This window comes from Zophobas morio, unplaced genomic scaffold (assembly GCF_036711695.1).
Source record: "Zophobas morio isolate AGI-343-1 ecotype UQ-CSIRO unplaced genomic scaffold, CSIRO_AGI_Zmor_V1 ptg000021l, whole genome shotgun sequence".
NCBI classification, from domain to species: Eukaryota; Metazoa; Arthropoda; class Insecta; order Coleoptera; family Tenebrionidae; genus Zophobas; species Zophobas morio.
Genome location: NW_026972126.1, coordinates 19,513,796 through 19,541,738, shown reverse-complemented (window position 1 = coordinate 19,541,738; position 27,943 = coordinate 19,513,796). Strand labels below are relative to the sequence as shown.

Here is a 27,943-nt window from a genome sequence, read left to right as displayed (position 1 = left end):
TCAATCCTCGCTTCGCTACCCACAGCTCTCTTCCTCTCCCATCATTAAAATCACTCCAATTCCCAACCCAAACCGCCCATCATAAATCCCAAATTTCCCCAGTTAATCACACTCCCATAAATCCTCCCCAATTCCCCCCTTCAAGAAGCCATCACACGCCATAAACAAGCAAATGCGTCACCACAAAACTCAACTTTGACTCACAGTTTAGCATTATTAGCAGCTTCCACGGTTATAAAACCGCCAGCGCGCCAAAGCAAACTCTTAGTAGAACTTGAGTCTCCGCGTAAACATGAAACCCATCGTTTTCCTCCTCCTGGCGACCTTCTTCGGCGGCTCCACCCAGCAAGGAGTCCGCTTCTACGTCATCCGCCAGTGGAAGTACATCAACTTCACCTGGCCCAACGAAGACGCCCTCAAGACCGCCACCGCCAAGGGGCTCTACGTCCCGGAGAACGTCGTCGTCTCGGGGGTGAAGTACCACGACGACTTCTTCTACGTGACGCTCCCGAGGATGAAGGAGGGGGTCCCGGCCACGCTGACGCGCATTCCCGCGGGACAAGTCCAGGACTACGCGCCCGACCTGGAGCCGTTTCCCTCCTGGGAGATGAACGACGTGGAGGACTGCATGAATTTGCAGAACGTGCAGAACGTGGAGATCGACGCCAAGGGGCAGATGTGGATCATTGATGGGGGGAGAGTGCAGACGTTGACGAAGCCGGTGGTGAAGTGCCCGCCGAAGTTGGTTATTTACGATGTGAAGGGGATGAGTGTTAAAGAAGTGCATCAGTTCCCGGAGGAGGTGGCGTCGAGGAACGGGAGCTTCCTGTACGACCTGGTGGTGGACAACACGGACGAGGGGTTTGCGTATATCACGGATAACAGCGCGCACGATCCAGGTGAGGCAATCGAGTGGGAGATCTGGATGTGGGTGGCTTTGTGTGGGAACAATGGGGAAAAAATGTTTTATATACAGGGAGTACAAAAAAAATAAGATAAGTTCCTTTTTTTTTTTGTTGAACATTTTATTAAATTTAGTACAAGAACAGGCAAGAGAAAATCTACGCGTTGAGAAATAAGCAAAATTATGCCGTATTTCCCACACTCATGATTCCATTATTGTTATTAAGCACACACAAGTTTTTGTTATCTTTTGTGAAAAATTTGTGACAAATAAAACTAAGTATATTGTTTCAAAGTAAATTTTAACTCCAAGAAAAAATTAAACAAATATGTTGCGGTCTAACAGTCGATTATAGGTTATTATTGCTAAAGTAATAATATAAAGCGGATTCATAAACCACAAGTATAAACACGTATGTTATTTTGGAATTTTAAATAACATGTTTTACAATGCAAGATTCTGAGGTGACGATCAGACAAATTTTGGTTAGGTTTTATCATTTGCACGGTAATCTTAAAATACATACAAAATTTGACAATAATCGGTTCGGTAGTTTTGGAGATTATCTGTAGTAAAAATTAATTAGAATGGAAAAAAGTATAAATCGATAATAAAAACAATAGAACGCCTGTAATGATAAAATTCGACGTAGTGTCGCATAAACGGGAAAAAATTAATTAATTATTATAATTATTTTAATTACTTTTTAAATCTATTCAGTCATCATGATTAAGGATTATGAGTAATAAGCAATAATTAGATACGGCGGTAATTACAGGAAAAGTAAAATTATATTTTTTATTTATTTCTCGCAGGTGACGGTTTGTTTTTATATTTTTAATCAATAAAATAAATCACACAAGAGTAAAAATAAAAAAAAACACAAAGGAAGTGAACAGAAGAAAACCAAAAAAAAAAAGAAAAAAATTGGTCGAATTATAATTTTTCTTTCCGACTTTCTGATAAGTGACTTGAATATTTTATGACTTGGATTTTCCAATTTTGCATTTTTTTTTTGTTTCTTCAGTTTTTCGATTTGCCATTTCTCGAGTTGCCATTTTTTTTTTTCAATTTTACGTTTCTTCAATTTTGCGATTTGTTATTTTCAATTTTTCATTTCTTTTGTTTTCCCAAATTTTAGATTTTGCAACTTTTCAATTCATCAATTTTTTGTGTTTTCAATTTTTCGATTTTTCATTTTACAATTTTTCAGTTTTTCGATTTTCGAACTTTTTGATGTATATTGTGCAATTTTTCGATTTGCAGTTTCATGAATTTTCAATTTTTTGATTTCTAAAACTGAAAAAACCAAAAAAAAATCTAAAAGTTCAAAGAAGAAAAATCGAACACCGAAAACTTGCAAATCGTAAAATTGAAAAGTCCAAAAATTGAAAAATCTCACATTGAAAAAACGAAAAATTATAAAATCAGAGCATTGAAAAACCAAAAAATTGTGATTAAAAAATTGAAAAAAATGGATATTTAAAAATCGGGAAAATGAAAAATTGAGAAAACGAAAAATTGAAAAATCGAAAAATTCAAAATTGATAAATTAAAAAACAAAACTAAAGAACTTGAAAAACTGAAGAAACGAAAAAGTGAAGAATTTGTAAGTCGGAAAACTAAAAAATTGAAAAAATGAAAGTTGAAAAAAAAAATTGTAAAATTAAAAATCCAGAAAATGAGAAATTAGAAATTAAGAAACAAAAGAACTGAAAAATCAAAAAATTGGAAAAACGAGTAATTGAAAAACAAAAATAAAGAACTTGAAAAACTGAAGAAACGAAAAACTGAAAACTGAAAAATTGCAAATGGGAAAATTGACAAGTTCAAAAACTAAAAAATTTCACACTGAAAAAGCGAAAAATTGAAAAAACACGCTTATAAAACCGAAAAATTACGAATCGAAAAATTGATAAACCGAAACCTTGAAAAATCGAAAGACTAAAAATTGAAAAAGTTACAAATCGAAAAACTGAGAAATCGAAAAAAACGAAATATTGTAAATCGAAATATTGAAAATTAAAGAAATCGGAAAATCGGGTAACTGAGAATACCAAAACTTGGCAAATTGAAAAACCAAAGATTGAAAACATGAAAAATTGAATAAACAAAATATTATAAAAACGGAAAGGAAAGGAAGTGAAAAAATTGGTCTAAAGAGTTTAGACAGTACTTCCCTCGCTGTCGGAAACTTGACGACTGCATGCCTATTGTGTTTTTTTTCTCATTACATTTTTGTAGTGGGAATTAAAAAAAAAATTGCGATGACGTCATCAACATTTTTGCAAGGACACCTATATCAGTTGGGATAGATGTAGTGTAATACTAAGAATAAAATTATTATATTCTCAAATTTTCGGGAAAATGAATAGGGTCGTTTTGAATATTGATTTGTAATAATCAATAAAATAACGAAACAATTTACTCACGTATACGTATCAGAGGCAACTGAAAATCGTGTATGTATAAACATTCTTAATTTAAGATGACAGGCGTAACAGCATACGTGAGAGTCAAACAGAGAAACTGTAAACAAAACGACCATCGGTTTTATTGCTTCGACTTCCGCTTATTATATAAAACATTGGGTTTTATTTTAATTCTTGACGGTGAAATTCACAACTGGTTGATTATAAACATGTCTATTTCACATTCGCGGAACCAAGTGAACGCATAAAACAAATGCAGGTCTGTAATGTTAAAGTCGATGTAAATAAGCGTGCTACCCTTATGTTTCAACCGAGTTTTTCCTTTAACAAATTTTGTGTCTACCAAATTGGGTTGGTTGGGGTGTAATACTAATAATAAGTGTTGCCTTTAATTTAATCAATAAAATAAATTGACTTCATTAATTTTTTTGAACCACCTCTTAAGAAAATCTAAAAAATATGAATGGAATGATAAATCCCAAGTACAAACTCATCATATTTTTTGCATTTTAGATAGGATTTATTCAGCAAAATTTAAGGGTGACGTCATCAATTTTTTTAGGAGGGATGAACAAATACATTTTGAACAAAAGTTTACCATGCTTATAATAACTTTAAAATATTCCCAAGATTTCAAAGCATTCGGTTTTCTAATTCCTGATTAAATCGATAAAATAAATTCACGCCTTCATTAATTTTTTTGAGTCATCCTGCATATGCAAATCCAAAAATATGATTGGAATGATAAATCACAAGTACAGACTCATCATATTTTGTACATTTTAGATACGATTTATTCGGCAAACTTTTGAGCTGACGTCATCAGTTTTTTGTAGAAGATAACCAAATATATTTTGACTAAAAATTTATTATGCTCTTTATAACCTTAAAACCTCTGCAAGATTTCAAAGCATTCGGTTTCGTAGTTCCTGATTAAATCAATAAAATAAATTTACGCATTCATGAATTTTTTTGAGTCACCCTGTATATGCAAATCGAAAAAATTTGAATGGAATGATAAATCACAAGAAGAGACTCACCATATTTTGTACATTTTAGATAGGATTTTTTCAGCAAAATTTTGTGGTGACATCATAAATTTTTTAGGGGGGACGACCAAATACGTTTTGATCAAAAATTTACCATGCTTATGATAATTTTAAAATACCTTCAAGATTTCGAAGCATTCGGTTTTGTAGTTCCTGAGTAAATCAGTAAAATAAATTTACGCTTTCATTTATTTTCTTGAATCACCCTGTATATGCAAATCCAAAAAATATGAATGGAGTGATAGATCACAAGTACAGACTGATCATATTTTGTACATTTTAGATATGATTTATTCGGCAAATTTTCGAGCTGACGTCATCAAGTTTTTGGAGGGGATAAGCAAATATATTTTGACTAAACATTTATTATGCTCTTTATAACCTTAAAACATCTGCAAGATTTCAGAGCATTCGGTTTTGTAGTTCCTGATTAAATCAATAAAATATATTTACGCATTCATTAATTTTTTTGAGTCACCCTGTATATGCAAATCCAAAAAATACTAATGGAGTGATAGATCACAAGTACAGACTCATCATATTTTGTACATTTTAGATATGATTTATTCCACAAACTTTTGAGCTGACGTCATCAAGTTTTTGGAGGGGATAAGCAAATATTTTTTGACTAAAGATTTATGATGCTCTTTATAGCCTTAAAACATCTGCAACATTTCAAAGCATTCTGGTTAGCAGATTAAAAATTAAATTTCAAAATGTTGTTTTATAATTTTGATTTTTTTTCCAAAAATCTGGACGTTTCGGGTGAAAAGTCGATTCAGAGTTGTAAACTACATGTGTAGGACTATGTTATTTTATACAATTGAAAACCCATTTACTATGTACAATTTTGAAGTGACGTCATCGCATTAGTGGTGGGGATGACTAGACAAATTTTGGTTAGCGTTTTACCATCTACATGATATTCTTAATATAAGTACAAAATTTCACAACAATCGGTCAAATACTTTCGGAGATTATCTGTCTAATAAAAATCCGGGACAACAGACGGACAGACGGACAGACGGACAGACGGACGGACAGACGGACGGACAGACGGACAGACAGACGGAAATGGGAGACCTATTTCTTCGTCTTCTAGGGGTCATGAAAGATCGAGAAAACGTAAAAGTAGAGAGTCGGCCGACGGACTCGATTACAATACTTCCTTTGCTTACGCTCGGGAAGTAAAAACGAAAAATTCTGACAAAAATTCATAAAATGAAGATTTAAAAATCGGGAAAATTAAAAATAAAAATCTAGAACTAGAAAAACTGAAAATTAGAAAAATTAAAAATTCAGTTCAAAAAAAATTATAAAACCGAAACATTGAAAAACCGAAATATTGTAAAATTAAATAAGAATGGAGAAAATGGGAAATTATAAATTAAGAATCGAAAAATTAAAAAATCAAAACATTGTAAAATAAAGAAACTCAAAAACAAAAATAAAGAACTTGAAAAACTGAAAAAACTAAAAATTGAAAACTGAAAAATTGAAAACTCAAAAAATTTAAAATTTTCACGTTGAAAAAAAGAAAAATTATAAAATCAAAACACTGAAAACCGAAAAATTGAAAAAACAAAGAAAATAAAAACCGCAACGAAAAATTACGAATGGAAAAATTAAAAAAACGAAAAACGAAAAAATCGAAAAATTAAAAATGAGAAACCGAAAAATTGCAAATCGAAAAATAGAAGAACCGAAAAAGGAAAAAAGAGAGAAATTGAAAAATTCAAAAAATTAAAGTAGAAAAAAAGAAAAATTATCAAACCGAAACATCGAAAAAAAAAGAAGAATTAATTATAAAATCAGAACACTGAAAAACAGAGAAATTGAAAAAAGAAAGAAAATAAAAGCCGAAACGAAAAATAACAAATCGAAAAATTAAAAAAAAACGAAAAACTGAAACATCGATAAATTAAAAATTGAGAAACTTAAAAATCGAAAAAGTAAGAAAACGAAAAAACGAAAAATTGTATAATCGAAATGCTGAGAAAAAATCGAAAATATGAATATTTCAAAATTGGGAAAATGAAAAATAAAAACCTAGAACTTGAAAAACTGAGGAACGAAAAATTGAAAAATGGGAAAATCAAAAATTGGGAAACCACAAAATTGCAAATCGAAAAATTGAAGAACATAAAAAGTGAAAAATTTGGAAGATGAGAAATTGAAAAATAGAAAAAATTAAAGTTGAAAAAAAAATAAAACCGAAACATCGAAAAATCGAAAAAAAAATTGTAAAATTAAAAATTGAGAAAATGAAAAATTATAAACTGAGAAACCAAAAATTAAATATTGAAAAACAAAAATAACGACCTTGAAAAACTGGAGAAACAAATAAAATTGCAAACCGAAACATTGCAGATCAAAAAATTGAAAAGTCCGAAAATTGAAAAAGCTCAAAAGTCCAAAAAGAGAAATTATAAAATCAGAGACTGAAAAACTAAAAATTTGAAACAACAAAGAAAATTAATAATCGAAAGAAAGGAAAGGAAGTGAAAAACAAAAAATTCTCATAAAAAATTGAATGTTTAAAAATCGGGAAAATTAAAAATAAAAATTTAGAACTTGACATTCAGGAAACGAAAACGGAAAAACCGAACAATTAAAAATTGAGAAACCGAAAAACTGCAAATCGAAAAATTGAAGAACAGAAAAAGTGAAAAATTTGGAAGTCGAGAAATTGAAAAATTGAAAAAAAGAAAAATTATAAAACCGAAGCACTGAAAATCGAAAAATTGTAAAATTAAAAATGGAAAAGATGAAAAATTATAAAATTAGGAAATTGAAAATGGAAGAAACGAAAAATTGAAAAATCGAAATTTTGAGAATTAAAGAAATCGCAAAATCACTCACATAAATGCGAAATCCAAAAATTTCAAAATTAAATAAACGTGAAATTATAAAATCGAACACAGAAAAGGAAGCGAAAAAACAAAAAATTGTGATAAAAAATCGAGAAAATAAAAATTACAAAATCGGTAAAATGAAAAATAATAAATTGAGGAAACGAAAAATTGAAAAATTAAAATCTGAGAAACTGAAAAATCGAAGAAATGAACAATTGTAATATCGAAAAATTGAAGAAACGAAAAATTTTGGAAAAATTAAGGATGAAAAAAAGAAAAATTATAAAACCGAAGCACAGAAAATGGAAAAATTGTAAAATTAAAAACCGAGAAAATGAAAAAGAAACCAAAAATTGATAAAAAAATCGATAAAATGATCATTTAAAAATGGGGAAAATGAAAAATAAAAATCTAGAACTTCAGACATTCAGGAAACGAAAACGGAAAAACCGAAAAATTAAAAATTGAGAAACCGAAAAACTGCAAATCGAAAAATTGAAGAACAGAAAAAGAGAAAAATTTGGAAGTCGAGAAATTGAAAAATTCAAAAAAAGAAAATTATAAAACCGAAGCACTGAAAATCTAAAAATTGTAAAATTAGAAATGGAAAAGATGTAAAATTATAAAATAAAAAACGTAAAATTGGAAAATCAAAAAATTGTAAAAGTAGGAAATTGAAAAACCAAAATGGAAGAAACGAAAAATTGAAAAATCGAAATTTTGAGAATTAAAGAAATCGCAAAATCAGATAATTGCGAAATCCGAAAATTGCAAAATTAAAAAATTTAAAGATTGAAAAATCAAAGATTAAAAATTTGAAAAATTAAATAAACGTGAAATTATAAAATCGAACAAAGAAAAGGAAGCGAAAAAGCAAAAAATTGTGATAAAAAATCGAGAAAATAAAATTACAAAATCGGTAAAATGAAAAATGATAAATTGAGGAAACGAAAAATTGAAAAATTAAAATTTGAGAAACTGAAAAATCGAAGAAATGAACAACTATATTATCGAAAAATTGAAGAAACGAAAAATTTGGAAAAATTAAGGTTGAAAAAAAGAAAAATTATAAAACCGAAGTACAGAAAATGGAAAAATTGTAAAATTAAAAATCGAGAAAATAAACATTTAAAAATGGGGAAAATGAAAAATAAAAAACTAAAACTTGAAAAATTGTAAAAATCGGAAAATAAAAAATTGAGAAACTGAAAAATCGAAAAATGAAAAAACTAAACAAAACAATCGGAAAACCGCAAATTGTAAAAAGATTGTTGGTACTTCTTAGTTTTCTTTTAAACCCACAGCTGCATTTTCTGGTCAGTATTTATGGAATATGTTCAGAAAAATGACACAATAATATTTTATACAAATAACCGCACAAATAATGGTTATTTACGCTACGAGTGGGATAAAAACATCGTTATCATACGAATGTGAAATTTGTTCACAATGAGAACTTAGCGCTGTTGCGTAATAACACGTGTGTGTTAATAATGTGCTAACTAAGGTACAAAACTTTGTACTACTTAATTTTTTCTAATCAATTTAAATAAACAATGAGTTTTTTTCCTGAACTTGAGTGGATTTAATACTTCGGTATTCCCGAGATATTTACATTTTATTACTTCCAAATTTCCAGCACACACATATACGTATATATTTTTTAGAGCCTGCTGTAGGTTAAACTTGATACAACAACAATAAAATTATAAATATTTTTTACGAGATCTCGTTTCGGTTTGAAACCACTTTGGCGGCCTCAGCAGATGTCAATTATTTATAATCAATTAATCAGCGAGATAAATATAAATGCTGACTGTCCGAAATTTGGTCGATGACACTGCCAGATTGCTACAAAAGGCAATGAACGTAATCCTTAAATAAGACATTCGACATGGTGGCCACTCCTAAAACAACAAAACGTAAGTGAATTTTAATGTTTAATCATAGCTTGTCTTTTTGTCAACCAAAAACAATTGATAACGGTTCCTGCTGCGTCCAGGAAGTGTCGCTTCAACTTTTACGATCATCCAACTCGTTTCCCATTTCCATTTCATTGTATTTTTATGACGAAATTCATCCGGTTATCACGATATTGCTATTATTTTTTTTTTAGGATAAACTCATTAAATTTACTTTGTAACATATTGTTGTTAAATGTGTAAAAGACAGAGAAACGAATGTCTTGCCGCCAGTAATGACGACAATCAAAAATAATTAAATAATAATTTTAAGTTGCAACTCGTTATTAGGTTGCAATTATTTGTTTCGTGTCTATAATTTGGCAACTGACGAAATTTCAATTATGGTAAATCAGCATTTGCTTTGGACTGACGTGTGAACGTCTTCGGGTTCGAAAATGATCATTATTTCCATCACTTCGGTTTTGGTCAGTGCGGTTAAATAAAAAAAAAAATAAAAAAATAAAAACCTTCGTAAGAGATTATGTAACACTAGGATTACAGATTACAGACACAGAAATGTGTCTAAATATGTGCATATATATGCATTACATTTGGTCCAAATATGGCAGGCATAAAAATAAAACACGTTCAGTGATGTAAGTTATAATAAAACATAAAAAAATAGTGTTCGTTATAAATTTAAATTTTTTATTAGATAATTTCTTTGTTTTTTTTTAACGACCCTTCATGAATATTGCAAATTGTGGACACATCGTCCACACGAATCGGTGTTAAAAATATAACAATTTAGCATTTTTAAGAAAAATTAATTTATTACTTTCTGAGCGTAAGCTAAGACTTTCGACCAATTTTTTGATATCATAATTTTTCGTTTTTCCTTTTTCTTCGATTTTTGAATTTTTCTTGATTTTTATTTTCCATTTTCAAAATTTTTTCATTTTCATTTTCTCGATTTTATATCACAATTATTCGTTTTTTCATTTCCTTTATTTTTTCAATGTTTCTTTCGATTTTATAATTTTTATAGTTTTTCAAATGTTCAATACTTTTTTTTCAATTCCTCTTTTTTTTAATTTTTAAATTTTTCAATTTTGCAATTTTTTATTTCCAGTTATTCGATTTTCCGATTTCGTTAATTTTCGATTTTACAATACATACATATTTCGTTTTTCCAAGTTTGCACTTTTTCGAATTTTGAATTTTTCGTTTCTTCAGTTCTTCAAATTCTCGGTTTCCAGTTTTTAAATTTTTCAAAGTTTTCATTTTATAATTTTTCGTTTTTTCATTTTTGATTTTACAACTTTGCAATTTTTCTGTCTTTTTGATTCTAAAATATTGAAAAATCAAAAAAATTGAAAAATCGAAAATCTAAAAAATCTGAAAAATTGAAAAGTTGAAAATTGTAGAATTGTCAACTTTTTTTGTTTTGTCTCTTTTGGAACTTTTGTTCTGTTAGTCATAAATCTACAGTATTATTATTATTATTATTATAAAAATTGTAAAGGCGAAAAACTGTAACAGTGAAGAAAAACTGTAAAATCCAAAAATCTAGAATTTAAAAAATTGAAAAATCAAAATATTGAAAACTTGAAGAATCGAAAAATTGAAAAATCGATGATGAAAAAATAAAAAAATCTGAGAAATTCAGAAATCTAAAATTTAAAAATCGAAGAATTAAAAAATCGAAAAACCATAATTTAAAAAATAGACAAAAATTCAAGATTCGGAAAATTTAAGAATCTAAAACCGGAAAAATCGAGAAATTCCAAAACTCAAACCACGAGAAATGGGTTAAATCAAAACATCCAAAAATTAGAAAATCTAAAAATCTAGAAATCGAAAAACGAAAAACTGAAAAATTTAAAAAATTCCAAGACCGAAATGACGAAACATTGGTAAACGGACAAATCGAAAAATTCAGTGAAATTAAAATAGTGAAAAATTGAAACATCAAAAGATCGATAAATAAAAAAATTGAGGAATCGAAATGAATCAAAAGCCAAATTGTAAAACTGAAAAATCTAAAATTTAAAACCTAAAAATCAAAAAGTGCAAAAATCGAAAAATCTAAAACCGAAAAGGAAAAATCGAGAATCGAATAAAAAAATTGAAAAATTCAAAACTTAAAAATTTGAGAAATTGAAATATCGGAGAACTTAAAAATCGAAAAAGTGAAAAATGGAAGAAAAACTGAAGAATCGAAAAAGTGAAAAACTCCAAAATAAAAGAAGCATCGAAAAACTGGAAAATCGAGAAATCGAAAAGTCGAAAAATTGAAAATAAGAGACCTGAAAAATCGAAAAAATCGAAAATTCGGAAAATTGAAGAATCTAAAACCAGAAAAATCGAGAAATTCCAAAACTGAAACGACGAAAAACTGGTAAATCGAAAAATCGAAAAATTCAAAAACTATAGAACATCAAGAAAACGAAACTTCAAAAGATCGATAAATAAAAAAATTGAGAAATCGAAATAATAAGTCAAAAGTCAAAATCGAAAAACTGAAAAATCTAAAAATTTAAAATAGAAAAATCAAAAATTGTAAAAATCGAAACATCTAAAACCAAAGTCGAAAAATCTGAAGGTCGAGAATCGAATCAAACAATTGAAAATCCAAAATTTAAACATTCGAAAAATTGAAATATCGGAGAACTTAAAAATCGAAAAATTGAAAAATGGAAAAAAACCTGAAGAATCGAAAAAGTGAAAAACTCCAAAACTGAAGAAACATCAAAACATTGGAAAATCGAGTAATCGAAAAGTCTGAAAAATCGAAAAAATTGAAAATTCGGAAAATTGAAGAATCTAAAACCAGAAAAATAGAGAAACTGCTAAACTGAAACGGCGCTAAATGAGAAGTTAAAGCTTCAAAAAAATTGGAAAATCTAAAAATCTAGACTTTAAAAAATTAAAAATTAAAACATCAAAAAAATTAAAGAATAGAATAATTGAAAAATCGAAAAATTGAAATACCAAAAAATAGAAAAACTGAAAAATCCAGAAATCTAAGATTGAAGAATTGAAGAATCGAAAAATTGAAAAATTATTAATTTGAAAAATTCCAAAACCGAAATGACGAAAAATTGGTAAATCGAAAAATCGAAAAATTCAAAAACTAAAACATCGAGAAATCGAAACATCAAAAAAATCGATAAATAAAGAAAATGAGAAATCGAAATAAGTCAAAAGTCAAAATAGACAAATTGAAAAATCTAAAAATTTAAAACCGAATAATCAAAAATTATAAAAATCGAAAAGTCGAGAATCGAATTAAAAAATTAAAAAATCCAAAATTTAAAAATTAGAAAAATTGAAAAATGGAAGAAAAATTGAAGAATCGAAAAACTGAAAAATTCCAAAAATGGGAAAATCCAAACATCGAAAAGTGGAAAAATAGAAAATATAAAATAATCAAAGACCTGAAAAATCGAAAATCCGCAATTTAAAAAATCCAAAAAATTGAAAATTCGAAAAATTGAAAAATCTAAAACCATAAAACTCTAGAAATTCCAAAACTGAAACGACAAATGAGAAATCAAAACATCAAAAAATCGGAAAATCTAAAAATCCAGATTTTAAAAAAATTAAAATTAAAATATCAAAAAATTAAAGAATAGAATAATTGAAAAATCGAGACCGAAATACCAAAAATTTGAAAAACTGAAAAATTCAGAAATCGAAACTTTAAAAATTGAAAAATCGGAAATTTGAAGAATCGAAAAATTGAAAAATTATTAATTTGAAAAATTTCAAAACCGAAATGACGAAAAATTGGTAAAACGAAAAATTCAAAAACTAAAACATCGAGAAATCGAAACATCAAAAGATCGCTAAAGAAAGGGAAATCGAAAGAATTAAAAGTCAAAATAGAAAAATTTAAAAATGGAAGAAAAATTGAAGAATCGAAAAACTAAAAAATTCCAAAATTGAAGAAACATCAAAAAATTGGAAAACCGAGGCATCGAAAAGCCGAAAAATAGAAAATAATCAAAGACCTGAAAAATCGAAAATCCGCAATTTAAAAATCCAAAAAATTCGAAAAACTTCAAATACTGAAACATGGAGAAATCGAAACATTAAAAGATCCACAAATAAAAAAAATAAGAAATCGAAATAATTCAAAAGCAAAAATCGAAAAATAGAAAAATCTAAAAATTTAAAACCGAAAAATCAAAAATTGTAAAAATCGAAAAATCTAAAACCGAAGTCGAAAAATTGAAAGTTCGAGAATCGAATAAAAAAAATTGAAACATCCAAAATTTAAAAATCCGAAAAATTGAAAAAATATCGGAGAACTTAAAAAAGGAAAAATTGAAAAATGGAAGAAAAACCGAAGAATCGAGAGAGTCAAAAATTCCAAAACTGAAGAAACATCGAAAAATTGGAAAATCGAGAAATCGAAAAGTCGAAAAATAGAAAAATTGAAAATAATCAAAGACTTGAAGAATCGAAAATCCACAAATTAAAAATTCGAAAAAATCAAAATTCGGACAATTGAAGAATCTAAAACCATAAAAATCTAGAAATTCCAAAAATTGAAATGACCAATGAAAAATCAAAACTTCAAAAAATTAAAGAATAGAAAACTGAAAAATGGAGACCGAAATACCAAAAAGTTGAAAAACTGAAAAATTCAAAAATTGAAAAATCGGAAAATTGAAGAATCGAAAAATTGAAAAATTATTAATTTGAAAAATTTCAAAACCGAAATGACGAAAAATTGGTAAAACGAAAATATCAAAAACTAAAACATCGAAAACTCGGAACATCAAAAGAACGATAAATAAAAAAAAAAAATGAAATTGAAATAAATTAAAAGTCAAAATAGAAAAATTGAAAAATCTAAAAATTTAAAACCGAAAAATCAAAAATTGTAAAAATCGAATAAAAAAACTGAAAAATCCAAAATTTAAAAATTAGAAAAATTGAAAAATGAAAGAAAAATTGAAGAACCGAAAAACTGAAAAATTCCAAAATTGAAGAAACATCGAAAACTTGGAAAATCCAGACATCGAAAAGTCGAAAAATAGAAAAAATTTAAAATAATCAAAGGCCTGAAAAATCGAAAATCAGCAATTTAAATAATCCAAAAAATTGAAGAATCGAAAACAAAAAAAATCGAGAAATTCCGAAACTGAAACGACGAGAAATGAGAATTCAAAACATCAAAAGATTGGAAAATTTAAAAATCTAAACCTTAAAAAATTGAAAATAAAATATCAAAAAATTAAAGAATAGAATAATTGAAAAATCAAGAAATCAAAATACCGAAAAATTGATAAAGTGAAACATTCGGAAATCTAAAATTTAAAAATTGCTAAATCAAAAAAATCAAAATCTAAAACATCGAGAAATCGAAACATTAAAAGATCGATAAATAAAAAATTGAGACATCGAATAAGTTAAAAGTCAAAATCAAAAAATTGTAAAATGTAAAAATTTAAATTCAAAAAATCAAAAATTGTAAAAACACAAAAGCGAAAGATAGCGAATCGAATCCTAAATTTAAAAATTCGAAAAATTGAAATATCGCAGAACTTAAGAACCGAAAAATTGAAAAATAGAAGAAAAATTGACGAATTGAGAAATCCAAAAGTCGAAAAACAGAAAAATTCAAAAATTAAAGACCTGAAAAATCAAAAATCCACAATTTAAAAATCGAAAAAATTGAAAAATTAGAATTTTCAAAATTAAAAACCGAGAAGTTGAGAAATCAAATTGCAATTGTTTCGTTTTTTAATTCGAGAAGTTTCAAAATCGAAAAACTAAAAAATCGGAAAAAATTGAAAAAGCTAAAAACTGAAAACCGAAAAATTAAAAAATCCAAATAATGAAAAATTTCACGTTGAAAACAATAATTATAAAATCAGAACATTGAAAAACCAAAAAATAAAGGAAATAAAAACCGAAACGAAAAATCGAAGACAAATAATTGTAAAAAAGATTCTAAAAAAAGGAAATTCGAAGAAACAAAAAAAAAACAAATTGAATAATTGCAAACATAACAATTGAAGAAACAAAACACTGAAAAAATTAAAATTGGAAAAACAAAACTGAAACATTTAAACTTAAAAACTCGAAAAACGAAAGACACCACTTTTTTACATTTTTAAATAAACGCTTGAAGTCAGAAGTTCTCCACATTCACGGCAAAAAACTAATTAAATTAAACCAAACGCTGTCGCAAAACCTTCCACTAATAAAAAACCGGTACTAAACACACTAATTAAAATTTATTTCCAGGTTTGATCGTCTACTCGGTCAAGGAAAACCGCTCTTGGAAAATTCGCGACACAAAAACCATGAGCGCCGACCCATCGGCCATCAACTTCAGCGTCAACGAAATACCCATAAACACACCCATCAACATCGCGGCCATCGCCCTGGGCCCCAAGATCCACACCAGCAACGAAAAAGTCGTCGTCAACGAAGACCGCGAAGTCTACTACTGCCCCCTCTCCAGCCTCCACTTGTACTCCATCAACACCACGGTCCTCCGCAACGAAAACCTGGCCAAAACGAACCTCGAAACCTCCATCAAAGACATCGGGTTAAAACCGTCCCAAACTGTCGGAATGGTGATGGACAACCAGGGAATCCTGTACTACAGTCTTTTGGGGAACAACGCTATTGGTCGGTGGGACAGCCACACGCCCTTCCAATCCGGGCAAAGACTGATAGCACGTGACCCGAAGTACCTCGAGTGGCCGAATTCCTTCACGTTCGACAAGAACGGGAACTTGACGGTACTCACGAACGGGTTGAATCGGTTCATTTTCGACAAAATGAACTTGAACGAGTACAACTTCAGGCTGATTTCGGCGTTTGTGGGTGGTACGAGTTACTTGTATGATGATAAGTTCAACTACGATTTGAGTACAGAGGGGAGTAGTACTTCGTCCAGTACTATGAGGAGTACTAGTGCGGAGCCGACGCCTGGACATGAACATCAACATGAACATGAACATCAACATGAACACGAACATGATCACATGCCGACGAGTACGGATACAGTGACGACTACCGAGCGTTCAGGCACCTCTAGATTTGTAGTTAGTTTTGTAGTTTTAGTTCTAAGTTTTTGTATTGTTTTGTGAATGAGATGACAAGTTCGGGGATCGTGGAAGCGGGTACTTGCTCAAAATGATGCGGATGAAGTTGGCCAGTGTACTTAAGTCATTTTGAGAGGGGATGTTACATAGATTTTTATAAAATGTTAATAATTTAATAAAAATTTAGATGTGTGTTTTAATTGTAGGAGTCTGTGTTATTAGTCATAAATGAGTATTCTGTTTGTTACCAAAGTTGCAATAGGATTTTATTGTTCAAAATATAAACAGTGTGTGAGTTTTTTGGAGTTTCAGTGCCGCCTTTACCTGTGGTCTTGTTTCTAGTCGTAGTTTTTTAGTTCGCAGCTGGTAGAAAGTTGCGGCTTTTTTAAGGAAATAGAGTGACCATAACAAAACTGCATCATTGTCGATTAGTTCCGGTTATTACTTCACAATTTCACGTAGTTTCATTAATAAAGAAACAGACACAATGCAGTGGTTTTTAATTTTCCGTGTTCTTGCAAAATGCGCCCTATTTTAAAATTTTCAATATTTAAAATAATAATTTCAAAATTTAATAATTAAATAATCTACGTAAATACGTTCATAGATACGGCATCAGTTTTTCAGTCGTTGTCAATTAACGTCGGTTTTATTTTGCGCTGTTTGATTATTGTCGTACGAAATCTGCTAGAATTATTCTTGCTCGCTGGACCCGACCAATGTATTTTCTGAAAGTGAGGTTATATTGCCCGTGAAATGTGGTGAAGCTATTTCTTGATGTTCTTTGAATGTTAGTGGTCAAGTTAGGTCAGCCGAGGTAAGGTCAAATGCAGTCAAGTCTTGATGTTCCTTGAATGTTATTGATCAGATCAAGTCAGCTCAACTCGTCCTGATGTTCTTTTAATGTTACTTAGGTCAGGTTACGTCAGGTTTTAATGTTCCTTGAATGTTATTGATCGTCATCAGGAAAAATCAGGATCAGATCTTAATGTTGTTTGAATGTTACTGGGCAGATAAAGTAGGTTAGTTCTTGATATTCTTTGAATCATGCTGGTTAAGTCAGGTCAGCTCTTGATGTTCTATGATTATCACTGGTTAAGAAGTCAAATAAAGCCAGGTTTTAATGTTCCTTGCATGTTTTTGGTCAAGTCAGGTCGTTAGGTCAGGTTTTGGTATTCTTTGCTCCTCAGATTACAGATCCTTACAGATCAGATCAAATCTTGATTTTCTTTTAAACCTACTGATCAGGTCAAGTCTTAATGTTCCTTGAATGTTACTGATCAAGACAGATCAGGTCGGACCAGATCTTAATGTTCTTTGAATATTATTGGGCAGGTCAGGTTCGAATATGTCTTGAAATTCCTTGAATTATACTGCTGAGCTCAGGTATCGATGTTCTTCGAATGTTACCGGTCAATTCAAATGTTCTGTGATTGTTTTTGGTCGGGTTACGTTAGGTAAAGTCAGGTCTTGATGTTCCTTGAAGGTCAAGTAAAGTCAGGTCAGCTCTTAATGTTCTATGATTATTTCTGGTCACGTAAAGTCAGGTCTTGATGTTCCTCGAATGTTATTGATCAAGCCAAGTCACATTAGGTCAGGTTTTGGTCAAAACGGGTAATGCGAAGTCGTGGTGTTCTCTGATGGTTCCTAGTCACGTCAGATCAAGTCAGGTAAGATCAAATCAGGTCTGATCATATCTTGATTTTCTTTTAATGCCGCTGATCAAATACGGTCAGATTACGTCAGATCTTAATGTTCCTTCAATGTTATTGATCAGGACAGATCAGGTCAGACTAGATCTTAATGTGCTTTAAATGTTATTGGGCAGATAAGATCACATCAGATCCTGATATTCTTTGAATCATTGTGCCTAATTCAGGTCAGCTCTTAATGTTCTATGATTATACCTGGTAAAATAAAATCAGGTCTCGATGTTCCTTGAATGTTACTTATTAAGTCAGGTCAAGTTAGGTTAGGTTTTGGTGTTCTTTGAATATTATTGGTCACGTCACGTCACCTCAGGTCAGATGAGACCAGGTAAGGTCAGGCCAAGTCAGGTTTTGATGTTCTTTGAACGTTGCTGATCAGATCAAGTCAGTGCAAGTCAGGTCCTGAATGTTACTGAGCTATTTGGGCTGATTTTGGGAAATGAGATACCCTTTGGCAAATGACATACCCTAAAGAGAGGGTGAGTCGGCGGGGCTAGTACCTAAGGTAAGAGTGATTTTGGCAAATCACATACCTTCTAAGAAAGAGAGGGTGGGTGGGCGGGGCTAGTACCTTCTAAGATAAGACTGATTTTGGCAAATGAGATCAATCCAAGAAAATAGAGGGCGGATTAGCGGGTTTAGTACCTGCTAAAATAAGACCGATTTTGCAAATGACATACCCTATAAGGAAAGAGAGGGTGGATGGGCGGGGCTAGGTCCTGATTGATTTTGGTAAATGACATACCCTAAAGAGAGGGTGGCTGGGCGGGGATAGTACCTGCTAAGATAAGAGTGATTTTGGCAAATTAAAAACCAAAATCGAAAAGTTAGAAATTGAAAACCTGAATCATTTAAAATTTAAAAAATTTATAAATCAAAAAATCGAAAAATTTAAAATTGAGAAATCAAAAATTTAGAATCTAGAAACTGAAAAATTCCAAAACTGAAACGACGGAAAATTAGGAAATCGAGACATGGAAAAATTGGAAAATTTAATAAAAATCGACAATTTAAAAAACTGAAAAATAAAAATTGCAGGATCGAAATATGTATTGAAATAAAATCTAAATATCAAAAACTTGAAAAACCGAAAAATTCGGGAATTTACAATTTAAAAATCGAAACGTCCAAAATTCGGAAAATTGAAGAATCGAAACACTGAAAAATCCTAAAATCGAAGAAACACTGAAAAATTGGAAAATCGAGAAATCGAAATGTCCAAAAATCTCAAATTCACACATTAAAAAATCGAAAAAATTGGAAAATCGCAAAATTGAAGAATATCAAAAATGAAAAATCGAAAAACTGAAAAATTCCAAAACCGAAACGACGAGAAATTGGGAAATCGAAGCATCGAAAAATTGGAAAATTTAAGAATCTACAATTTAAAACATTGAAAAAGTAAAATTTCGAAAAATTGAGGAATCAAAATATTAAAATAAAATCGAAACACTAAAAAATCGAGCGATTGAAGAATTCAAAACTGAATTGGGAAATCGAAACATCAAAAGATGGATAAGTCGACAAATTGAGAAATCGAAATAAGTCAAAAGCCAAAATCGAAAAGTTAAAAACCAAAAAACTGAAAAAACGAAAAATCAAAACTTTTGAAAATCGGAAAACCTAATACCGAAGTCGAAAGAACGAGAAATCGAAACATCAAAAAACTGAAAAATCCAAAATTTAAACATTCGAAAAATTGAAATATAGAAGAACTTATACATTGAAAAATCAAAAAAATAAAAAATCAAAAAATTGAAAAATCGAAGAAAAATTGAAGAATTGAAAAACTGAAAAATTCCAAAACTGAAGAACACCGAAAAATTTAAAAATCGAGAAATGGAAAACTCGAAAAATCAAAAAATTGAAAAATCTAAAAACTAAAAAATCGAGAAACTGAAAAATGCCAAACTAAAACGACGAGAAAATGGAATTCGAAACATCGAAAAATTAAAGAATAAAAAAACGGAATCACGAAAAATCGAAACATCAAAAAAATCGAAAATCCACATTTTAGGAAATCGCAAAACTTGAAAAATCGGAAAATTGAAGAATCGAAAAACTGAAAAATCGAAAAATGCTAAGATAAGAGTGATTTTGGCAAATCACATACCTTCCAAGAAAAGAGAGGGTGGGTGGGCGGGGCTAGTACCTGCTAAGACAAGACTGATTTTGGCAAATGACATACCCTAAAGAGAGGGTGAGTGGGCGGGGCTACTACCTGCTAAGATAAGAGTGATTTTGGCAAACCACATACCTTCCAAGAAAAGAGAGGGTGGGTGGGCGGGGCTAGTACCTGCTAAGATAGGACTGATTTTGGCAAATGACATACATTCTAAGAAAAAAGAGGGTTGGTGGGCGGGGGCTAGTACCTTCTAAGATCAGAGTGATTTTTGCAAATGAGACACTCTCTACGAAAAGAGAGGGCGGGTGGGCGGGTCTAGTATCTGCTAAGATAAGAGTGATTTTGGCAAATCACATACCTTCCAAGAAAAGAGAGGGTGGGTGGGCGGGGCTAGTACCGTCTAAGATAAGACTGATTTTGGCAAATGACATACCCTATAAGGAACGAGGAGGTGGGTGGGCGGGGCTAGGTCCTGCTAAGATAAGAGTGATTTTGGCAAATGAGATACCGCCTACGAAAAGAGAGGGCGGGTGGGCGGGGCTAGTATCTGCTAAGATAAGAGTGATTTTGGCAAATCACATACCTTCCAAGAAAAGAGAGGGTGGGTGGGCGGGGCTAGTACCTGCTAAGATAAGACTGATTTTGGCAAATGACATACACTCTAAGAAGAGAGAGGGTTGGTGGGCGGAGCTAGTACCTGCTAAGATAAGAGTGATTTTGGCAAATGAGACCCTCTCTAAGAAAAGAGAGGGCGGGTGGGCGGTTCTAGTAATTCCTAAGATAAAACTCATTTTGGTAAATGAGGTCCCTCTAAGAAAATAGAGGGTGGATGGGCGGGGTTAGTACCTGCTAAAATAAGACCGATTTCGCAAATGACATACCCAATAAGGAAAGAGAGGGTGGATGGGCGGGGCTAGGTCCTGCTAAGATAAGAGTGATTTTGATAAATGACATACCCTAGAGAGAGGGTGGGTGGGCGGGGGTAGTACCTGCTAAGATAAGAGTGATTTTGGCAAATCACATACCTTCCAAGAAAGGAGAGGGTGGGTGGGCGGGGCTAGTACCTGCTAAGATAAGACTGATTTTGGCAAATGACATACACTCTAAGAAAAGAGAGGGTTGGTGGGCGGGGCTAGTACCTTCTAAAATAAGGTTGATTTTGGCAAATGAGATCCTTCTAAGGAACTAGAGGGGGATTAGCGGGTTTAGTACCTGCGAAAATAAGACCGATTTTGCAAATGACATACCCTATAAAGATCGAGGAGGTGGGTGGGCGGGGCTAGGTATTGCTAAGATACGAGTGATTTTGACAAATGACATAACCTCTAAGAAAAGAGAAAGTGAGTGAGCGGGGCTACTATTTAATAAAATAAGACTGATTTTGGCAAATGACATAACCTCCAAGAAAAGAGAAAGTGAGTGAGCGGGGCTACTATTTAATAAAATAAGACTGATTTTGGCAAATGACATACCCTAAAGAGAGGGTGGGTGGGCGGGGCTAGTACCTGCTAAGACAAGACTGATTTTGGTAAATGAGGTCCCTCTAAGAAAATACAGGTTGAATGGGCGGGATTAGTACCTGTTAAAATAAGACCGATTTTACAAATGACATACCCTATAAGGAAAGAGAGGGTGGGTGGGCGGGGCTAGTGCCTACTAAGATAAGAGTGATTTTGGCAAATCACATACCTTCCAAGAAAGGAGAGGGTGGGTGGGCGGGGCTAGAACGAGCTAAGATAAGACTGATTTTGGCAAATGACATACGCTCTAAGAAAAGAGAGGGTTGGTGGGCGTAGCTAGTACCTTCTAAGATAAGACTGATTTTGGTAAATGAGATCCCTCTAAGAAAATAGAGGGCGAAGTAGTTCCGGGCATGGAAATTACATTCCAAAGAAGGGGTTTTTAGTGGGTAGTCCTGTCGCGACTATCAAGATGGGGAGTCCCCACAAATGTAAAAAGGGTCACGTCACATAAAGCCAGGTCCTGATCTTTGAATGCTACTCCTCAGGTCAGGTCTGATCAAGGCTTGATGATCTTTGAATCCTAATTACTTAATGGTGAGATTATGTTAGATTTCAACGTTTTTTGAATGTCACTGGTTAGGTTAGGTTAGCTCAGGTCTGATCAGGTCAGACCAGATAATGTTCTTTCAGTTTTACTGGGCAAGTCAAATCAGATCAGGTGTTCAAATTGTCGGAAATATACTGATAAATCAGGTCAGAGCTTCATGCTCCTCGAATATTAATAGAGGGATCAAGCCGGGTCAGGTCAGGTCAAGTCATGACAGATCTTGATGTTCCTCGAATGTTACTAATCAAAACAGATCTCAGATCTTAATGTTCTTTGATTGTTCCCGATTAGGTTAGGTTAGGTTTTGGAATGATACTAGTTGAGTCAGATCAGGTCAGGTCTTGATGTTCCTTGAATGCTACGGACACGTGCATTCTGGTATTCTCTGAAAGTTATTGATCAGGTCAGCTTAAGTCTCTTGACATTTTTTGAATATTACAGGTAAAGTCTCTTGTAGATGATAAAAATTTTGTACGCCATACTTTATAAATGACGGATGCCGTACTTTTAATTTAATTTTAGGGAATTGTGATTTGAAGTTTTGTCTGAAACATTGGATTCGTTTCATTGTACTTTAGGGACTAGGGAAGCTCTGTTGAACAATGGCTCAGTATCTCCATCTACCGATTTCGTTCTTCGGTTTTTAATTATTTTAATTAGTATTATTTAAGTTTTTCTAATAATCAAACTCTGTCTTCTAGATTTCATTAGAACATCTTGTTGGTTGATTAATACGTCATCAAAAACCTTGACAAGGAAAATCCGTATAGGTGTGAAAAAGCAGGCCTCCGTACAAAATAGTTTAAAATATAATTCATCTGAATACAATATACAAATAATTCTTAACATAAACACCACAATTAAATTATCACTAATATATATAAAATAAACAATGACGCAATCAAAGAAACTGAACAAAACCAAACAGAACGTTATGTACACTAAGAGTATTTTCATAGTGATCTTGAAACACCATAATCGGGTAAGTCTAGGGTAATAAACATTTAACTTAAGAAATATCGTTACAAAATGCTCTCCTACGTGATACAATCATGTGCGAATAGAAAAGAAAACGTATTATCACTATCCATTACGATATTGCTTTGTGTATCCTTATCATCATAGAAAAATTACAAAGTAGATAACAAAAAGTGCAAAAGATAAAAATATATACAAATCGATAAATTATAGAAAAATCACAATACCGCTTATCAAAACTTCGTTAACCTAATGCTTTTTAACTCGCAAATCAGTTCGCTGTATGTACAGAAAAAAACAATCACAAAACAAATACTTCGTTCCCCCGCTCCCAAGGAAACAATGTAAAAATATATGTCTTTTCACCAGATAACATCATCAACTAACAATGATACATAAAATCTTTATTGTTGTCTTAAAGCACTTTTGGCCATCAGGTCAGGCATTTAACTATCACCATGATTTCAAATAGGCATCGTGTCACAATTTCAAAAGTGTCTCGTTCTCAAAAATAAGCATTTGGCAATAGTCAGCTGTGAGAAAGCTCGGGCCCGGCGGACCCTAATCTACAACGAAATTGTACTAATTTGAACTCCCCAACCAAGTGCTATGACTCTCTACGAGCGTGACTGACTAGCATTAGGCACTTGTGAACCGTAACCGTGAGAGCTAGCATGCAGCGAAGGCACTTTCAGTCTTTTTCAAGACTACGATATACAATATATTCATTCGACCGCGAAGCCGCACGTCTCCTCGACGGCCTGCGTCAGCTTGTCGACCAGCGTCTGGTAGCTGTCGTACGGAGGAATGTCGATCCTGTTGAAGCAAGTGTGCGCCTTGGGCAGGTTCTGGGGCGAGCAGTCGATGCAGTGTATCGTGAATAATCGCGGCCCCGCCGCCCCGGTGCTGCCCTGCAGGGCCTTGAAGCCCTGCAGGGGCACCCTGGACGAGCCCGTGACGAACTGGAGCAACCTGGCGCGCATTTCCTCCGAGTACGACTCCACCACCTGCCAGAACCATTGCACGACTGGGGTCTCGGGGGTGCAGTGCTTTAGGCGGGTGTGCGAGCGCCAGTCGGCGATGTCTATGGAACCTATACCGCTTATAACTAGTTCTAGTTCGCGTTCGTCGAAAGGCCGCAAAAGCGAAGGCGGGATCAGCTCGGTGAAGCCCTTCTGGAGTGCTAGGAACTGTTGTTCGATGCCGCGCATGAACCGGTAGTTGACGTATAGTTTGACGTATTCGCGTTTGTTGTCCTCGGTCACCGGGATGGAGGCGCCGCCGGGTTTTAGCTCGTGGACTTTGACGATGCCGAAGCTGTTGTTCTCGACGGAGAAGGTGGTGTCGAGGACGCCGTCGATGTTGTTTTCGCTGTGGGTGAGAGCGTTAGAAGGTTGCAACGTGAAAGTTAATCTAAGTATAGTAATCGAATCCATCAGACGATTTGGCATTTTCGTGTTTTTTCGAAGTTTCAAGACCTCTACAGTACGAAAAAAGTGGTCTACCGTTTGCGTCTGTCGGTCTGTCTGTCGTCTGTATCAATTTTTATTAGGAACATTTATGTATATTTAGGAGTATCATGTAGTTGGTAATTCAATCTTACAATTTTTCATTTATTCAATTTTTCAAATTATAGATCTTGATTTTTCAGTTTTTCGATTTTCGGATCCCTTTATTTTTCAATATTTCGGTTTTACAATACATTTTCGTTTTCATCGAGTTTGCACTTTTTCGATTTTTAAATTTTTCAACTCGTAATTTTTCGACTTTTGAATTGTTCGTTTCTTCTCTTTTTCAAGTTCTTGGTTACCAATTTTTGGATTTTTCAAAGTTTTCATTTTATACTTTTCGTTTCTTCATTTCTGATTTTATAATTTTGCAATGTTTCCATTTTTTGATTCGAAAAGTTGAAAAATCGAAACATTAAAAAATTTGAAAAGAATTGAAAAATCGAAAATTTAAAAAAAGAGAAAAATTGGAAAGAAAAAACAATTCGAATAGAAAAAATTGATAACGCAATTGTAAAATCGAAAAGTTCTTTTTTTTTTGTATAACATTAATTTGTCTCATGGAATTTTTGTTCTGTTCAGTATAAATCTATATTATTTTTAAAATTATCGAAAGACTAACACTGAAATATGAAAATTGAAAAATTTCAAAACTGACACGGTGAGAAATTGGGAAATCGAAACATCGAAAAATTGGAAAATCTAAAAATCTAGAATGTAAAAAATTGAAAAATTAAAATATCAAAAAATTGAAGAATCGAAACATCGAAAAATTGGAAAATTCAGAAATCTAAAATTTAAAAATTGAAAAATTCAAAAACCAAAAATTGAGAAATCGAAAGAAGTCAAAAACCAAAATCGAGAAGTTAGAAATTAAAAAACTCAAATCATATAAAGTTTTAAAAAAATTCTTAAATCAAAAAATCAAAAATTTTGAAAATACAAAATTTGAAGAACCAAGAAACTGAAAAATCCTAAAACTGAAGGAACATCGAAAAAATGAAAAACCAAGAAATCGAAATTCAAAAAAATCGAAAATCTAATTTAAAAAACTGAAAAACTGATTAATCTAAAAACCGAAAAATCGAGAAACTAAGAAATTCAGAAAACTAAAATTTAAAAATTGAAAAATTGGAAAACTGAAAAATCGAAAAACTGGAAATTGAAAAATCCTAAAACCAAAAAGACGGACAATTGGAGAATCGAAAAATCGAAGAATTCAAAAACCAAAATTGAGAAATCGAAATGAGTCAAAAACCAAAATCGAGAAGTTAGAAATTGAAAAACTGAATCAAATAAAATTAAAAAAAATCTATAAATCAAAAAATCGAAAAATTTAAAATTGAAAAATCAAAAAAATGAAAAACCAAGAAATCGAAATTCTAAAAAACGAAAATCTATAATTTAAAAGATCTAAAAATTGATGAATCTAAAAACTGAAGAATCGAAAAACTGAATCATATAAAATTTTAAAAAAATATATAAATCAAAAAATCGAAAAATTTAAAATTAAAAAATTAAAAATTTTAAAAGTCGAAAATTTGAAGAATCAAGAAACTGAAAAATCCTAAAACTGAAGGAACATCGAAAAAATGTAAAACCAAGAAATCGAAATTCCAAAGATCGAAAATCTATAATTTAAAAAATCGAAAAATTGATGATCTAAAAACTGAAAAATCGAGAAACTGAAAAATTCAGAAAACTAAAATTTAAAAATTGGAAAACTGAAGAATCTAAAAACTGAAAAATTGAGAAATAAGTCAAAAACCAAAAGAGAGAAGTTAGAAATTGAAAAACTGAATCATATAAAATTTAAAAAAATCTATAAATCAAAAAATCGAAAAATTAAAATTGAAAAATCAAAAATTTTAAAAGTCGAAAATTTGAAGAATCAAGAAACTGAAAAATCCTAAAACTGAAAGAACATCGAAAAAATGAAAAACCAAGAAATCGAAATTCAAAAGATCGAAAATCTATAATTTAAAAAATCGAAAAATTGATGAATCTAAAAACAGAAAAATCGAAAAACTGAAGAATTCAAAAAACTAAAATTTAAAAATTAAAAAATCGGAAAACTGAATAATTGAAAAACCGAAAACTTGTGAAATTGAAAAACTCCACAAAATCGAAATGACGGGAAATTGGTAAATCGAAAAATTAAAAAAATAAACATCGAGAAATCGAAATATCAAAAAATCGACAAATTGAGAAATCGAAATAAGTCAAAAGCCAAAATCGAAAAGTTAGAAATTGAAAAACTGAAAAATTTAAAATTAAAAAAGTCTAAATATAAAAATGGAAAAATTGAAAAATCATAAAACCGAAAAATGAGACATTTTAAAAATAGGAAAATCTACAACCGAAGTTGAAAAATCGAGAATTCGAATAAAAAAATTGAAATATCCAAATTTTAATAACTCAAAAAATTGAAATATCGAAGAACTTAAAAATCGAGAAGTCGAAAAACTAAAGAATCGAAATATTGAAAAATCCCAAAAGTCGCAAAATCGAACATCCACTGATTAAAAAATCACAAAAATTAGAAAATCACAAAATTGAAGAATCTAAAAACTGAAAAATTCCAAAACTGAAACGACGGGAAATTAGGAAATCGAGACATCGAAAAATTGGAAAATTTAAAAATCAACAATTTAAAAAATTGAAAAATTAAAATATCAAAAAATTAAAGAACCGAAATATCGAAAAATCGGAAAATTCAGAAATCTAAAATTTCTGAAAAATTGAATAAAAATCGTAAAACCGAAATGACGAACAATTGGAAAATCGAAAAGTTAGAAATTGAAAAAATGAATCATTTAAAATTAAAAAAATCTATAAATCAAAAAATCGAAAAATTTAAAATTGAAGAATCAAAAATTTAGAATCTAGAAACTGAAAAATTCCAAAACTGAAACGACGGGAAATTAGGAAATCGAGACATCGAAAAATTGGAAAATTTAAAAATCGACAATTTAAAAAATTGTAAAATAAAAATTGAAGAATCGAAATCGAAAAATTCGGGAATTCAAAATTTAAAAATCGAAAGGTCCAAAATTCGGAAAATTGAAGAATCGAATTACTGAAAAATCCTAAAAGTAAAGAAACACTGAAAAAATGAAAAATCAAGAAATCGAAATGTCAAAAAATCGAAAATCCACGAATTAAAAAATCGAAAAAATTGGAAAATTGCAGAATTCAAGAACATACAAAATGAAAATTCGAAAAATTGAAAAATTCCAAAGCTGAAACGACGAGAAATTAGGAAATCGAAGCATCGAAAAATTGAAAAATTCGGAAATTTAAAATTTAAAAATCGAAACGTCGAAAAATCAAAAT

At 31.0% G+C, this 27,943-nt stretch overlaps 2 protein-coding genes across 2 annotated transcripts in view; one reads left to right on the top strand and one right to left on the bottom strand.

The window, feature by feature from the left end:
- The first annotated feature begins 248 nt into the window (after positions 1-248).
- On the top strand, positions 249-16,515 carry LOC135132666 (protein yellow-like). Its single transcript, XM_064060829.1, has 2 exons — positions 249-899; positions 15,409-16,515. Exons 1-2 carry the CDS (start codon positions 293-295, stop codon positions 16,260-16,262), a joined length of 1,461 nt encoding a protein of 486 aa, XP_063916899.1. The 5' UTR covers positions 249-292; the 3' UTR covers positions 16,263-16,515.
- A 6,397-nt stretch (positions 16,516-22,912) lies between these two features.
- The window catches only part of LOC135132147 (E3 ubiquitin-protein ligase SMURF2), a 63,861-nt gene continuing 58,830 nt past the window's right edge, over positions 22,913-27,943 (bottom strand). Inside the window, exon 8 of the mRNA XM_064060122.1 lies at positions 22,913-24,470. Coding sequence (XP_063916192.1) covers positions 23,825-24,470 — 646 coding nt within the window. The 3' untranslated portion in view covers positions 22,913-23,824. The remainder of the gene's footprint in view (positions 24,471-27,943) is intronic.

Excerpts from the sequence above, each read along its gene's own strand:
- LOC135132666 (XM_064060829.1), top strand. The coding sequence starts at position 293 with ATGAAACCCATCGTTTTCCTCCTCCTGGCGACCTTCTTCGGCGGCTCC. Across the intron at positions 900-15,408 it reads TAACAGCGCGCACGATCCAG|GTTTGATCGTCTACTCGGTC; the intron begins GTGAGGCAATCG and ends ATTTATTTCCAG.